This window comes from Fundulus heteroclitus, chromosome 16 (genome assembly GCF_011125445.2).
Source record: "Fundulus heteroclitus isolate FHET01 chromosome 16, MU-UCD_Fhet_4.1, whole genome shotgun sequence".
Lineage (NCBI taxonomy): Eukaryota > Metazoa > Chordata > Actinopteri > Cyprinodontiformes > Fundulidae > Fundulus > Fundulus heteroclitus.
The window spans coordinates 3,691,394-3,703,704 of record NC_046376.1 but is presented as its reverse complement, the minus strand read 5'-3'; the positions used below and the strand labels follow the sequence as shown (position 1 = coordinate 3,703,704).

At 41.5% G+C, this 12,311-nt stretch overlaps 1 protein-coding gene across 1 annotated transcript in view; it reads right to left on the bottom strand.

Moving 5' to 3' along the window:
- Positions 1–12,311, bottom strand: part of si:ch73-281f12.4 (RA_Radil_like and Myo5p-like_CBD_Rasip1 domain-containing protein) — a 40,480-nt gene that overhangs the window by 17,119 nt on the left and 11,050 nt on the right. The window contains exons 5-9 of the mRNA XM_012880813.3: positions 9,292–9,978; positions 9,169–9,206; positions 7,118–7,287; positions 6,924–7,036; positions 1,597–1,816 (exon numbers count right to left, since the gene is read on the bottom strand). Coding sequence (XP_012736267.2) covers positions 1,597–1,816; positions 6,924–7,036; positions 7,118–7,287; positions 9,169–9,206; positions 9,292–9,978 — 1,228 coding nt within the window. The remainder of the gene's footprint in view (positions 1–1,596; positions 1,817–6,923; positions 7,037–7,117; positions 7,288–9,168; positions 9,207–9,291; positions 9,979–12,311) is intronic.

Sequence of the window (12,311 nt, the reverse complement as noted above, 5' to 3'; positions counted from 1 at the left end):
ATCTCCATATTTAGTTGATCATATGTTGACAGACGGTTCAGTCCGTGTCCTGTTGTGTGTAATTTAAACGGACTTAAGATGTAGGCAAACATCAGAACTTTGTCATGTTTGGGTGGTGGAACCTCCTCAGACTTCTTCCTCTTCGTTGCTCCCTAATTAATTATTTGTTAAAACCGAACCAACGAGCGTTACCCAGCCGCCTCGTCGTTGTTGTTTTTTTTTTTTTTCATATTTAACCTTTGGAAGTGGAAATAACAACCAGGAAACATTGCGTCCCATAAAGCTGGTTTGGATATTATTCATCCACACTGAAGCTGGGATGGTGACGTATTATGCGTCCCTTCCTGAGAGGACCGTGTGGAGCAGAGAGACGACTACAGAGATCTACATCCTGTATCTTTGTTTTGATTATAAGCCAGCTTTGCGTCACGCAAGGCGACCAAAACAAGAGAGAAAATGAAATCAGACTTAAAATAAATAAATTCAGGTTTGTGTGCAGAGAAAACATCTTGTGCATGTTTAAGGTTGGGCTGTCTACATCTAAAGTGCCACAAAATGGCCAGGTCTGTTTTAGTGTAAATAATTGGCACGATATACAGGACTGTCTCAGAAAATTAGAATATTGTGATAAAGTTCTTTATTTTCTGTAATGCAATTAAAAAAACATGAAATGTCATACATTCTGGATTCATTACAAATCAACTGAAATATCACAAGCATTTTATTGTTTTAATATCGCTGATTATGGCTTACAGCTTAAGAAACCCAAATATCCTATCTCAAAATATTAGAATATGGTGAAAAAGTATACTAGTAGGCTATTCAACTAATCACTTGAATCGTGTAATTAACTGGAAACACTGCAGGGTTTCCTGAGCCTTGAAAAACACTCAGCTTGGTTCAGTAAACTAAATCACAAGTATGGTAGTGGTTAAGAGACGACATCAGATTCTCACAGTAACTGGTGTACTGACCATGGCATTACTGTCCTTGATTGGCCTGCCAATTCCCCTGACCTGAACCCCATAGAGAATTTGTGGGCTATTGTGAAGAAGAAGCTGAAAGACACCAGAGCCAACAATGCAAATGAGCTAAAGGCCGCTATTGAAGCATCCTGGGCATCCATAACACCTCAGCAATGCCACAGGCTGATTCTCTCCATGCCACGCCGCATTGATGCACTAATCTGTGCAAAAGGATTCCCAACCAAGTACTGAGTGCATTAATGGACATTTTCAAATGTTTGATTTTGTTTTGCTGTTATCATTTTTTTTTTTTACTTGGTCTGAGGAAATATTCTAATATTTTGAGATAGGATATTTGGGTTTCTTCAGCTGTACGCCATAATCAGTGATATTAAAACAATAAAAGGCTTGCGATATTTCAGTTGATTTGTAATGAATCCAGAATGTATGACATTTCATGTTTTTTAATTGCATTACAGAAAATAAAGAACTTTATCACAATATTCTAATTTTCTGAGACAGTCCTGTAAATGTGTAACTTTATGATAGGGGTTCATCAAAAGCTGAAGTGCTGGAAATAAAGCATCACCCGCATCCTAAAGCTGCAGCTGATGGCAGACGGGCTCCTCACCTCTCTCCATGAGGCTGTTGAAGAGCGACGCGTTGATGAAGAAGAAGAGGTAGGCGCAGAGCTGCAGCGAGATGTCCGGATGCACCTGGAAGGCGGTGAGGAGCTTCAGGGCCTCCTTGAGAACCTCCAGGATGCTGCTGAGGCTGTCGGGCACGCGCAGCTGGCCGGCCTCTGTGAACGGGTTCCCGTCCAGCAGAGCGTTCAGGGCTGAGTACATGCTCTGCGTAGAGAGGAGAGCGCCGTCACACGCTGCATTAAGGCTCTCTCTCTTATCAGGCCTGCAGCTGAGTACAGAACATTACCGCACAGCGACTCTACACACAGAAACAAAATGGAGATTGTTGTTCCACGCTCGCACTGACGTTGGACTTCCATCAGCACCAAACATTAAACAGGTTGTTTACTTTGGCTGATGTGTGGTTAGTTTAGCCACTGCTGGGCTGATATCGTGGGAACTGCTTACTGTGTTTTTTTGCTGACGCTGCAGATTTAGCAGAAACCCTGCCGAGTCAAGTCACTATTGATCAAGTCGAGTCCAAGTTCCGCACTAAAGTAAGCATAGCCTACATGTTTTTAAACTAAAATAAAAATCCACACTCCACCACATTGCACTAATAATTTAGATATTAAAATCATACACCAAATAATATTCTAATGACATATTAAAATTATAGCCTAATGATATAAAAAAAAAGTCAAGTCTTTTTCTCGTCTTTTTCCGAGTCAGAATGATCTGAATGTAGGAGTCCGAGTCCAAGTTCGAGTCATCTGTGCTCAAGTCCAAGTCAAGTCACGAGTCTCTAAATTTAGCTAATGACTCGGACTCGAGTCCTACAACACTGCTTTTAACTAACAGATTTACTTTTTTTTTTTTTTTTAATCCCAACAAAATAACTAGTTTTTGGTCAGAACTTTACAAAGTGTATAAAAGTTCAGAGGAATGAAAAATAACTTTGTGGGAATGAACGGAGGAAGTGCAGACAGAGCAGAATGGGGCAGCGAGGCATTTTCTCCAATCACAGCTGCTTGTTGGGGCACATCACTGCGCCTGTTTCACATCGACAGCACACAAACACACACGCCCTAACCGGGACCAGACCTTCCGCTGCTGCTGGGACACGCCGTGACACCCACAACGACCCGGCGGGTCAGCTGACGGCTCGCCGTGCAGCTCGGCAGGCGTTCTCACGCTGAGGAACCGCAGATGGTGCGGGAGTTTTACAGGGAGGTTTGAAAAAGCCTGCATGTTTGTTCAGGCTTCACCGGCTTCATTTCTGCTTCCATAATAACCAGTTAGATGTAGAGGAGAGGTTGAGGAATCCTGTCGGCACATTCTGAACATGCAGTCATCCACAGGAAATCAAAGCAAAGGCCGTTCTCTGCTCCTCCCTCAATGTTCTCTGATGACAGCTTGTTTTCCTCTAAAGGAAACGGCTCGTAGCTCTTAATCATCCCTTAAACCACAGAAAACATCCTTAATATAGGAAAATACAGATTTATATAGATTTGCATTTGAATCAATGACACCACCGCTGAAGCTGGAGCTGATTATTAATCGATAAAGTCATTGATTAAGTTCTATTATATTTGCAAAATGATTGCAAAGGTCTCCTGGTGTGAAAACAAGAGAACAGGCTGTTCCTGCTTCCTTCCCCACCTTCCTAGTTCAGGGTGGTGGTGTTTCAGGAACTCCACACAGATGGTTAAACTAATAAAACAGCTCGGCTTGCTCTCTGCTCTGGCTTATCTTCAAAAAGTAAATTATTGTGGCTCTAAAGCTCTGGTAATTACGCCGAGTCCTCGTCTAGCAGATGCATCAATTAAGCTGCTTGCATCCTGACGGGCTCCTTTATTTTATAGTAACATTATACACAAAGACGTTACTGTAAATCTCAAGCATCAAAGCGTAGGACCAGTAAGTCGTTGTCATTCTGTTGCAGCAGGGAGTAAAAACGTCTGAGCTGTAATTGTCTGCTGGGTTTAAACATAAACCAGACGGTGCAAAGCAGAGACTGCAGCATGTGAAAGTCACTCAGATTCATCCAGACGAGCTGTAAAGGCGCAGACTTCATTACGAGGATCTAAGGCTGGGTGTGTTTGTCTAAGTTTAAAGCTCTACACTGGAATAATTATCTATGAAATACAGCAGTTTTTAAAGGGTAACTAACCCCCAAATCAACTTTTTTACAGGGTTCCTACAGCATAAGGCAAGTTAAATTCAAGACTTTTTAAGACTTTTTAATGCCACTTGAAATAAAAAGTTAAGACCAACTTCACGATAAACAAGATAAACCTGGTTGCGACAACTTCACCCAAATGTTTATTTTAACATAAGCCATTATTTTCTGGCCCAGTAGACATATTAAAGATTTTGAAAAACATTCCATATAGGAAGAAAGCTAAAAAACACACAAATTACAGATATATTTTTAACAACTACTGACCTGAATTCACAAACTTTGTTTTGTTCCCTACTAAGATAAACTATAAATCAGTTTTAAAAACCACAACATAATCAGTGCCAACTCTTTTTCACAGCTATGGTCCGGCTGCAACAGTTTTTATTGGTTCCGCTTTCGGGACGGAACCAATAATGGTTACATTGAGCCGTTAGGTAAATTAAAAAATATATATAATTGTGCCAATTATTTTACTGTTTGGTAAGGATTACAAAAATAAAATCCTATTTATGACCTGGTAACAATTTTAAGACCTAAGAAAGACTGATTTAAGACATTTTAATGCCAATTAAGGCCTTAGTTTTATATTATAGAATTCAATGCCTTTTAAGACTTTTTAAGGATCCGCAGGAACCCTGTTTTTAGCCAATAAACTGTTAACATGGTTGTCTTTTACTACTGTCTACACACCCTGGTCATTATTTAGAAAAATTAGGGCATATTTGTTGAAATCCTGCTTTTGTGTCTGAAATCGTCAGAGTGAGGCTCTCCTCGGGTTAAACGGTGGTCCTGCGTGAATTTCACATTAACATTGATTTTGGTTGATGTGACGTTTATTATGACGTGGTGACGTCAGTAGCTCTGCCGCTGTGGGGTATAAAAGAAGCTCCATCTTAAATAAAAAAACAAAAAGAAATAAAAATACAGCTTCATCTGGTGCCTCCATATATTTTCAAACCCACTAGTGAGTTTTTCTCTTAAAAAAAGCCTCTAGAAACAAATCCACCAGCTTTTTATGTGTTATTGGTGAATTTGCATGAAAGCAACCAGTTGTTAGTTGGCAGTCGGGAAGAAGCTGCTGTGAGACCGCGGCAACGTTGGTTTGGGATAATTGGAGCGCGAAAGTCCAACCTAGAAGCGACTTCACGGCGGTTTCTGTGAACTTCCCTCTCTGCTGCAGTCAGAGCAAAGAGGAGATCAACCAGGCTTCATGTCCACATGACAAATTAATCATGATGCTCAAAGCTGCTGGTGATCCTGTCTGGATTCCCCAGCTGTAAATAAATATAATATAAGACAATATGAAAATCAAGCTAATGTCGGCTTCCCCCCCATCCTGAACACACCCCTCCCCTCTCCTCCCGTTCCCCGCCCACTTTGATGGAGTTTTCCAAAGTTGTCTGGGGGGGGGGCGGGGTTATGCTTTAGCGTGGGGGTGAGTTCCACTTTAAGGCCGATCCTGGACGGCTTTGCACCAACAGCAGCACATGATCATGAAGTGGAATGAAGATGAAGACTATTTACAAAGTGTAGTGGGATATGGACTTATAATTTTATCACGATATATTGTGGAACTGTCATGATTTGGGTTTTTGTTTTGGTTCATGTTTATTTATTTGATCAGCTATTCCTGTCTTCCACCTCAGGTTTTGTTTCTGTTCGTTCTGGTTTTGGATTCTTCAGCTTTTGTACAGTTTTAGTTTATCCGGTCTATGTTTGTTTTGGTTAAGTAGCTTATTTCTGCCTCTGGTTTTATTTCTGTTTTAAATTCCAGTTTAGCCTTTTTACTTCATCAGTTATCTGGTCCCTGTATTAGTTCTAATTTTAGTTCTGTGTTTTGTTTATGATCTAGTGTCCTGTCAGTTCTGTATTGCTCCCGCCTTCGGTTAATTAGTTTCAATTCCGCTCACCTGTTTGTCCGTCTATTTAAGCCTCACTCCCTCCTCAGTTAGTTGTCGGGTCGTCATCAATCGTACCATGCGTGCATCCCCTGTTTCCTGGTAAGAGCTCCCAGCGTCTTGATTCCGTTTTTGTAACATGTTTTGTATTTTTCTGCCCAGTTTCTGTTTACATGTCAAGTATCGCCTGGATGTCTGCCTTACCCCTTTTTTGGATCCTGTCTGTTGCCCGTTTGTTTCCCTCTCCTCACCATCCCTTAATAAATCACCGTAAAGAGCATTTCAATTGTCATTGTCTTCATTGTCATCTCCCTTCAAACTCATGACAGGAACTACTGTAATAAGTATTTTATGGGATACTTTTGGAAGTGATCTATGACACAGGATGTTGTATTCCCGTTCATTCCCTGCCCAACAGGATCGTATAGGCGTCTGAAATTAGAACTTTAATCTAATTTAGGCGTCGCGTAGCGTGAATATGCACGTATTATGCTTTTGACTGATTTAAATGAGAAGCTAACCTAAGCGTAGAAAGTGTCCTACTTTGCTGCGCTTACACGCCACAATGCGTCCGGTTAATTTCCTGCTTAAGCCACAAGATTCAAATCAAGACTAACAAGTCCTTCAAACTCATAAAAAAGTCACAATGAGCTTTCCCTGAAACACATGTTTAAAAAAACAAAAAAAAGTTAAATTTGATCTTAAAGGCTTTCAGTTGTTCAGCGAAGCCCTGACCTTTTGGTCTCCCTAACCCCGTCTGTGACTTTATTAGAGTCATTAGTAGTCAAGTCATTTAAAACCAAACCATTTAAAAGTCTCAGATCATCAAATCTCCGTTAATGAAGCCATCAAGCCAAAGTCTGGACCGCAGACACAGCTTCGTGTGTCAGAGATGAGGCACATAATGCAGCTTCTCTCTCTGCTCAGCCTAAAGGCGGCAGACACAGACGCCATCTTGGAGTTCCCAACACATCAGCGTTCAGGTTTTGTCAGAGAAACCTCTGCAGCCTTGAGATACCATGTTGTCAGTGTTTACATTGCAGCGAGTGGAAAAGACTCCCCGCTCTCTATCTCGCCGCTCTTTCCTGGCACTCAGTTTGTCTTTCCATTCTGTTATTGTGTTTCGTTTCTGGAATATGCTCAATGAAAACACAACACGGTGTTTACACAGCCCAGTTTCCTGCTTCACATGTGAGAGACGCTCAGGTTTCATGATTTATGCCGCGTGTGCTTGTATGTGGCAGCGAACCTTTGTTAGATAGTAGACTGACTGCTGGAAGGTAAACATGATGACCTCCTCCAGGACCGTCATGGCCTCCTCGCAGGCTGTCCGGGTGGACGACATCTCTGACTCCAGTAGATCTGAGGGAAACATGGGAAAAAATGGGCCTTCGTAGTCTTTGCAGGTTAGACAGCTTCTAAAAGGACAAACTGGATGTGCACCTCCATGCAGGCTGTCCTGTCTCCAGGGGAGCAGCTGAGGAACCTCGTGCTGGATGAAGTGCAGCAGTTCGATGGAGTTGGCCATCCACAGCACCAGCGGCTGCAGACCTGGGATCAGCTGCTCCATGCTGAGCAGCTGGAGCTGATCAGGCTGTCCGTCACCGGAGCTCCTGACAACGAAGCAGTCAGGATTTACGGCTAAAGCTCGTCTGTCTGGTTTATTTCTGATTAGTCGTCAAAGAGAGACCGAACGTTTTTCAGCTTCACAGAAACGAGTTCAGATCTTTTTGTTCTGACGTCTTTTAGCTGCCCAGCCATGAAACCTGAATGTTTTTCACATTTAGAGTCCGTCAACAGTAACTGTAGTTTTATTCAGCGTTCCAGCCGCCTGGTCGTCACATTTATATTCACCTCACAGTTTAATGAGAGTCTTTGGGTGAAATGTAGAAAATAAATTTACAGTTTACAATTAGCATCATTAAAAATATTAATGTACAATGTTTAGATTTGTGACAACTCATCCCCTTCAACCTCACCTTTCTTCTAGGGCTGAACGATTTTGGAAAATAATCGAATTGCGATTATTTTTCTTAATATTGCGATTTAATGCGATTTTTTTTCCCAGTTTAATTTATCATGTCTTTTTAAATATATACAAACAACAAATCATTTTGTTTCCTCGCGCTGCAGATTAGTTGCTAAAAGACCCGCAGCATCTAAACTCAGAGCAGAAATGATTGCGTTCTGCCTACAATATATTTCAACCAAAATTGCAATTTTGACTTTTCTCCGCATTAACCACAAGCAACAAAAATGGCCTCTAAATAAAGATGTTTGTAAACAAGGACTATTCAAAACAAGAACTTTTAATCATTCTATTAATCAGAATATTATTCAAGAGAACAGCTTTTAGTTGATTTGGACATCAATCCTTGTTGAACATAAAGTCCAACCAACAAGCAAGTCTATGTATTAAACTGATTGACCTGTACTTAATGCTATGTATGATTATATAAACTCTAAAACAAGTAATAAAATTAGATTATCTCACTGCTGTAACTGTCTTCCCTTCCATGTGGAGGCAAACCCACTTTAAACATTTTACAAACACCTAATGGACGTGTCTAATTCCCTAATTGTTACATAGGCAAAAATTGCAGACTCTGCGATTTGGAAATTGCGTTTTTTTTAAATAGCAATTATATTGAAAATGCGATTAATTGTTCAGCCCTACTTTCTTCCATGCATAGCAGAAAAAGCATGTTTAAAAAACAATACGGTAACTTTTGGACAGATTTGTGCCTAGAAATCAGATTGTCCGTCCTGACTGCTGACTGTCAGAAACTCTAAAATCCCCATTTTTTTCTGGGGTTTAGACCAAAGCACGTACACTGCAAAAACGGATCCAAAAATAAGTAAAATGTTCTTAAAGTTAGTGTATTTGTCCTTGATTTGAGTAGGTAAATAAGATTATTTGCCAATGGAATGAGTATTTTGACCACTGAAATAAGATAATTAGACATCCTTCACTTGAAATAAGATGATGGAGATGAGTTGTTCCTATTTTAAGTGCAAAAATCTTATTCCATTGGCAAAACATTTTATTTACTTCTCAAATCAAGGACAAATACACTCATTTTAAGAACATTTTACTTATTTCTAGTTCCGTTTTTGCAGTGTATTAGGTGTTAGAACGGCCTAGTCAAAGTACGGACCTAAATCAAACCGACAATCTGTCAAAAGAAATTAATGCTCATAGATGTTCTTCATCCACCTTTAACTAATGTTCAGTGTCTAGTTGGGTTTGGACTTACCGCCATAAAAATGAAAGCTGGACTGAAAAAAAAACATTTTCTTCTCATTTCATGGTTTGTATTACGTTGTTTTGGTCTACTTCCTGAGATCTAAATTTTCCTAAAATGAGTTTTTGTATTGTGACAGAATCTTTTGTACGTTACTGAATATCTTCCACCGTCACTGACATCCTGCTGTCTGTGAAAATGTTTAATATCTCGTTTCAGGACATTTTCATAAGCGCTTTGCAGACTCACGTTTCCGGTTGGATGGCAGCCAGTTCCTTCGTTTTTTCCTGAAAAGTCAGAACACAGGAATCACACACGGATCAGCTCAGAAGTTACATGAGTCGAGTTTCCAGGCTGTAAAAACCTACGCACCCAAGCCATGAGCTGGATCTGACTGGCGATCCTGAGCAGCAGCTGCCTGAAGTGCGTTAGCTGGAAAGTGAAGGCGGAGCGCTGGATGCAGAGGATCATCAGGAAGGCAGGAGTCAGCTTTGGGTCATTCTCACCTGGATTCACCATGTCCACGATCTCCTGCAGGACTCTTTCCTCCTGCTCCAGCTCGTAGCTCAGCGACGCCTCTGTGCCTTCCAGGTCTCTCCAGCAAAGAGCTAACGGCTTCTTTGGGGCCTTTTTCAGGGTCACAGAGGAGCCACACGATGAGCAGGTCTTAGAGTCCGAGCTTGGGCAGAGTCTGGTCATCCACAGCGGCGTGTGAGACGATCCCGACACACTGGTAGGATCCTTAAACATAAACAGGTAGTTTTTCCCCAAACCGACCAAATCTCCAGGATTCAGCTCTACTTCCTCGTTGAGAAGGAAACCATTCCTGGTGACGGGAGCGCCATGGAGGGGCTTCAGCATCGTCAGAGTCTTTTTGTGCTTTGCTGAGGACGTCTGGTTGCTAGAGTCAATGCGTCTGACGCAGCAGTGCTGCGGCAACACATCCGGAGCGAACAGGAGGATGTCCACCTTCAGCCTCTCCTCATCCTCTCCATTGCTGTGCTCCCTGCAGCATCCAAAGATGGTGCTGGTCCCACTCATCAGGTAGATGACAAAATCCTACAAAGTAGCAAAATCCAACAGTCAATTTCACAACTAGCCAAGCCCTGTTGTATCGATCTCTGAGACTCTTATTTTGAAAATAAGAAAGGAAGTAGATCTTGGGTTGCCCTTTTGTGTTGATAGACTCAACTAATAAACATCAGGTTGTGTGACAACATTCAGTTCTAAAGTCTCAAACACTTTTAATTCATCTTTATAGCATTTAGTTGCTCTGCAGAAACAATGAAAAGGTGCCAGAATGACGAATGAGACAGAAATAGTTTGTGGCACTAAGAAGACCCTGCCTGTTTGGTGTCTGTAGCTTCGTTAAGTAAAGGGTTAATATTTCCCTGGGCTGGATTCATAAAGTCTAAAATGCTGATCAAACCTGGACTTAATATTTTGACACTGAACTGAAGTTCTTCAAATCACAGCTTGTGATTTATAAATCCTTTATTCTGTTAATATAAGTATGTTTGAAGTTTGTTTGGCATCAGGACCAACTTGGAATTAAGCGAACACAAAATGTTGTAATTAATGGACAAGTCAAACCTGGTTGGATGACTCTATGCTGCTCACAGGTTCTTTTAGAAAACACGGACCAAACTGTGCAGCCGCTTGTTATTCGCCAAATAATCAACGAGGCCTATCAAAAGCGAGAGTAAACATGCTAACATTAGCTTAGCCTAGCGCTAAAGCAAATGAGACACGAACAAATAAGACTGTAGCTGTATGTGATTACTCAGATATATCTTTAGAAAGAAATCATGAAGCTATGCTACTTTAAAGTTGTCGAGGTTTTAAGCATCTACTGCAAAGGCCATTTACCTGATTAATTGTCAAAATTAATCAGGTAAATGCTGATTAATTTTGATAAATGCTGATTAATTTTGATAAATAATCAGCATAAATAATTTAGCATACTCGGGATCAGCTAAATGTTCAGTTTTAGGGCAAAAAACCCTAATTAAGAAAGTTTTCTAGTAATGCAAGCATAAAACAGCTAAATCTTTCCGCATTAAAGTAAATACTGATTATCTAGTTACAGGAAACACATGAGAAAGAAAACATGGCTAATGATCCTTATGGAAGTTGGAACCCATGGTTGGTTTAAAAAGATGTTAGTTATTTACTGCTGATCCAACATACTTAACGCTTACTTTAAATCTGTCAGCGTGTCTGAAGGGACTGATTCCCTTGTGTAACGGTCTGGAAATCTTCCAGCAGTAGATGTGTTGCTGCACGGAAACAGCGCCGGGGAACGGCGGAGAAAGTCCAACCTGGAGCGGCAGCACGAGGCGAGACGAGAGCAGACGAGCTTACAGGTGAGAAGCTGCTGATCTCTCTGACCTCAGGCCGCCACAGTAAGGCTATTAGTCAGGTGATGATAGCTTATCATCAGTGCTGGTTAAAGCCCAGCAGCTCTGAGGCCACAGCTGAGGTTATCTTTTCCAAACAAACGCCCATTAGAGACGTTTCAGAGCACAAAGTCAAACTGCACATTTAGTTTCTGCGTTCAGGAACGTCTCTAATTTAATGGAAGCTGTTAATTAAATCTCACTTATCTGGCTCCAGCATCTTAAATTGGATTTTTGTGCTGATTCTGCCGTGCGCTGGTTTGGGTCTGGTAAACCTCCACAGGCACGCTGTCACTCCAGGCGGGGATTAAAATAGTAGTCAGCTGAAAGGCTAGTTCCTTCTTCTTCCTTCAGTTATTCTGTGACAACACAGCATTAATAACAGCGCCAAACTCAAGCTCTCACTTCCTGTTTCATGTCAACTGACACAACATAGACAAGCCTCGTTTCTTTGCGTCGGCGCTGCCGTTGACCCATTGTCAGGAGGAAGGACCCGGCCAGCTACGGCTCTCAGCAAAGCAGCACAGCTACAGTTATTCCTCACCGTCAGCAATCCCCCCAGCAGCAGGGACAAACATGGCAAAAAAAGGCTTCCTGGTACTGGGAGTGAGCTGAATAGAAGTAAAAGGTTTGACACGAGAAGAAAAAGTTCTGACAGCGGTGGAGGATCCATCTGAGGTCAAAGTCTCAGAAATGTCCTGGTCTGTCAAATATTCCGGAGGGTTTCTTTAGTTTACTTCTGTAAACACAAACTGACAGACCAGTCGTTCTGTAGGGAACACGGAGCTGAGTGGACGTCCTGTTTACTTGTCCTGAGAAATCCATTCTGAGAAAGGCAGCCGCACTTTTCTTGTCTTTTATTTTAAAACCTGAAAACCATGTTTAACAGTGCCTCTCTTTGCCTCTGCTAATAACATCAGGGTTCTCACCAGCGCATTTCAGCGTAATGGACCGTTACGCTGAAATTAGACAGTTACGCTCATTTCTAAAGAG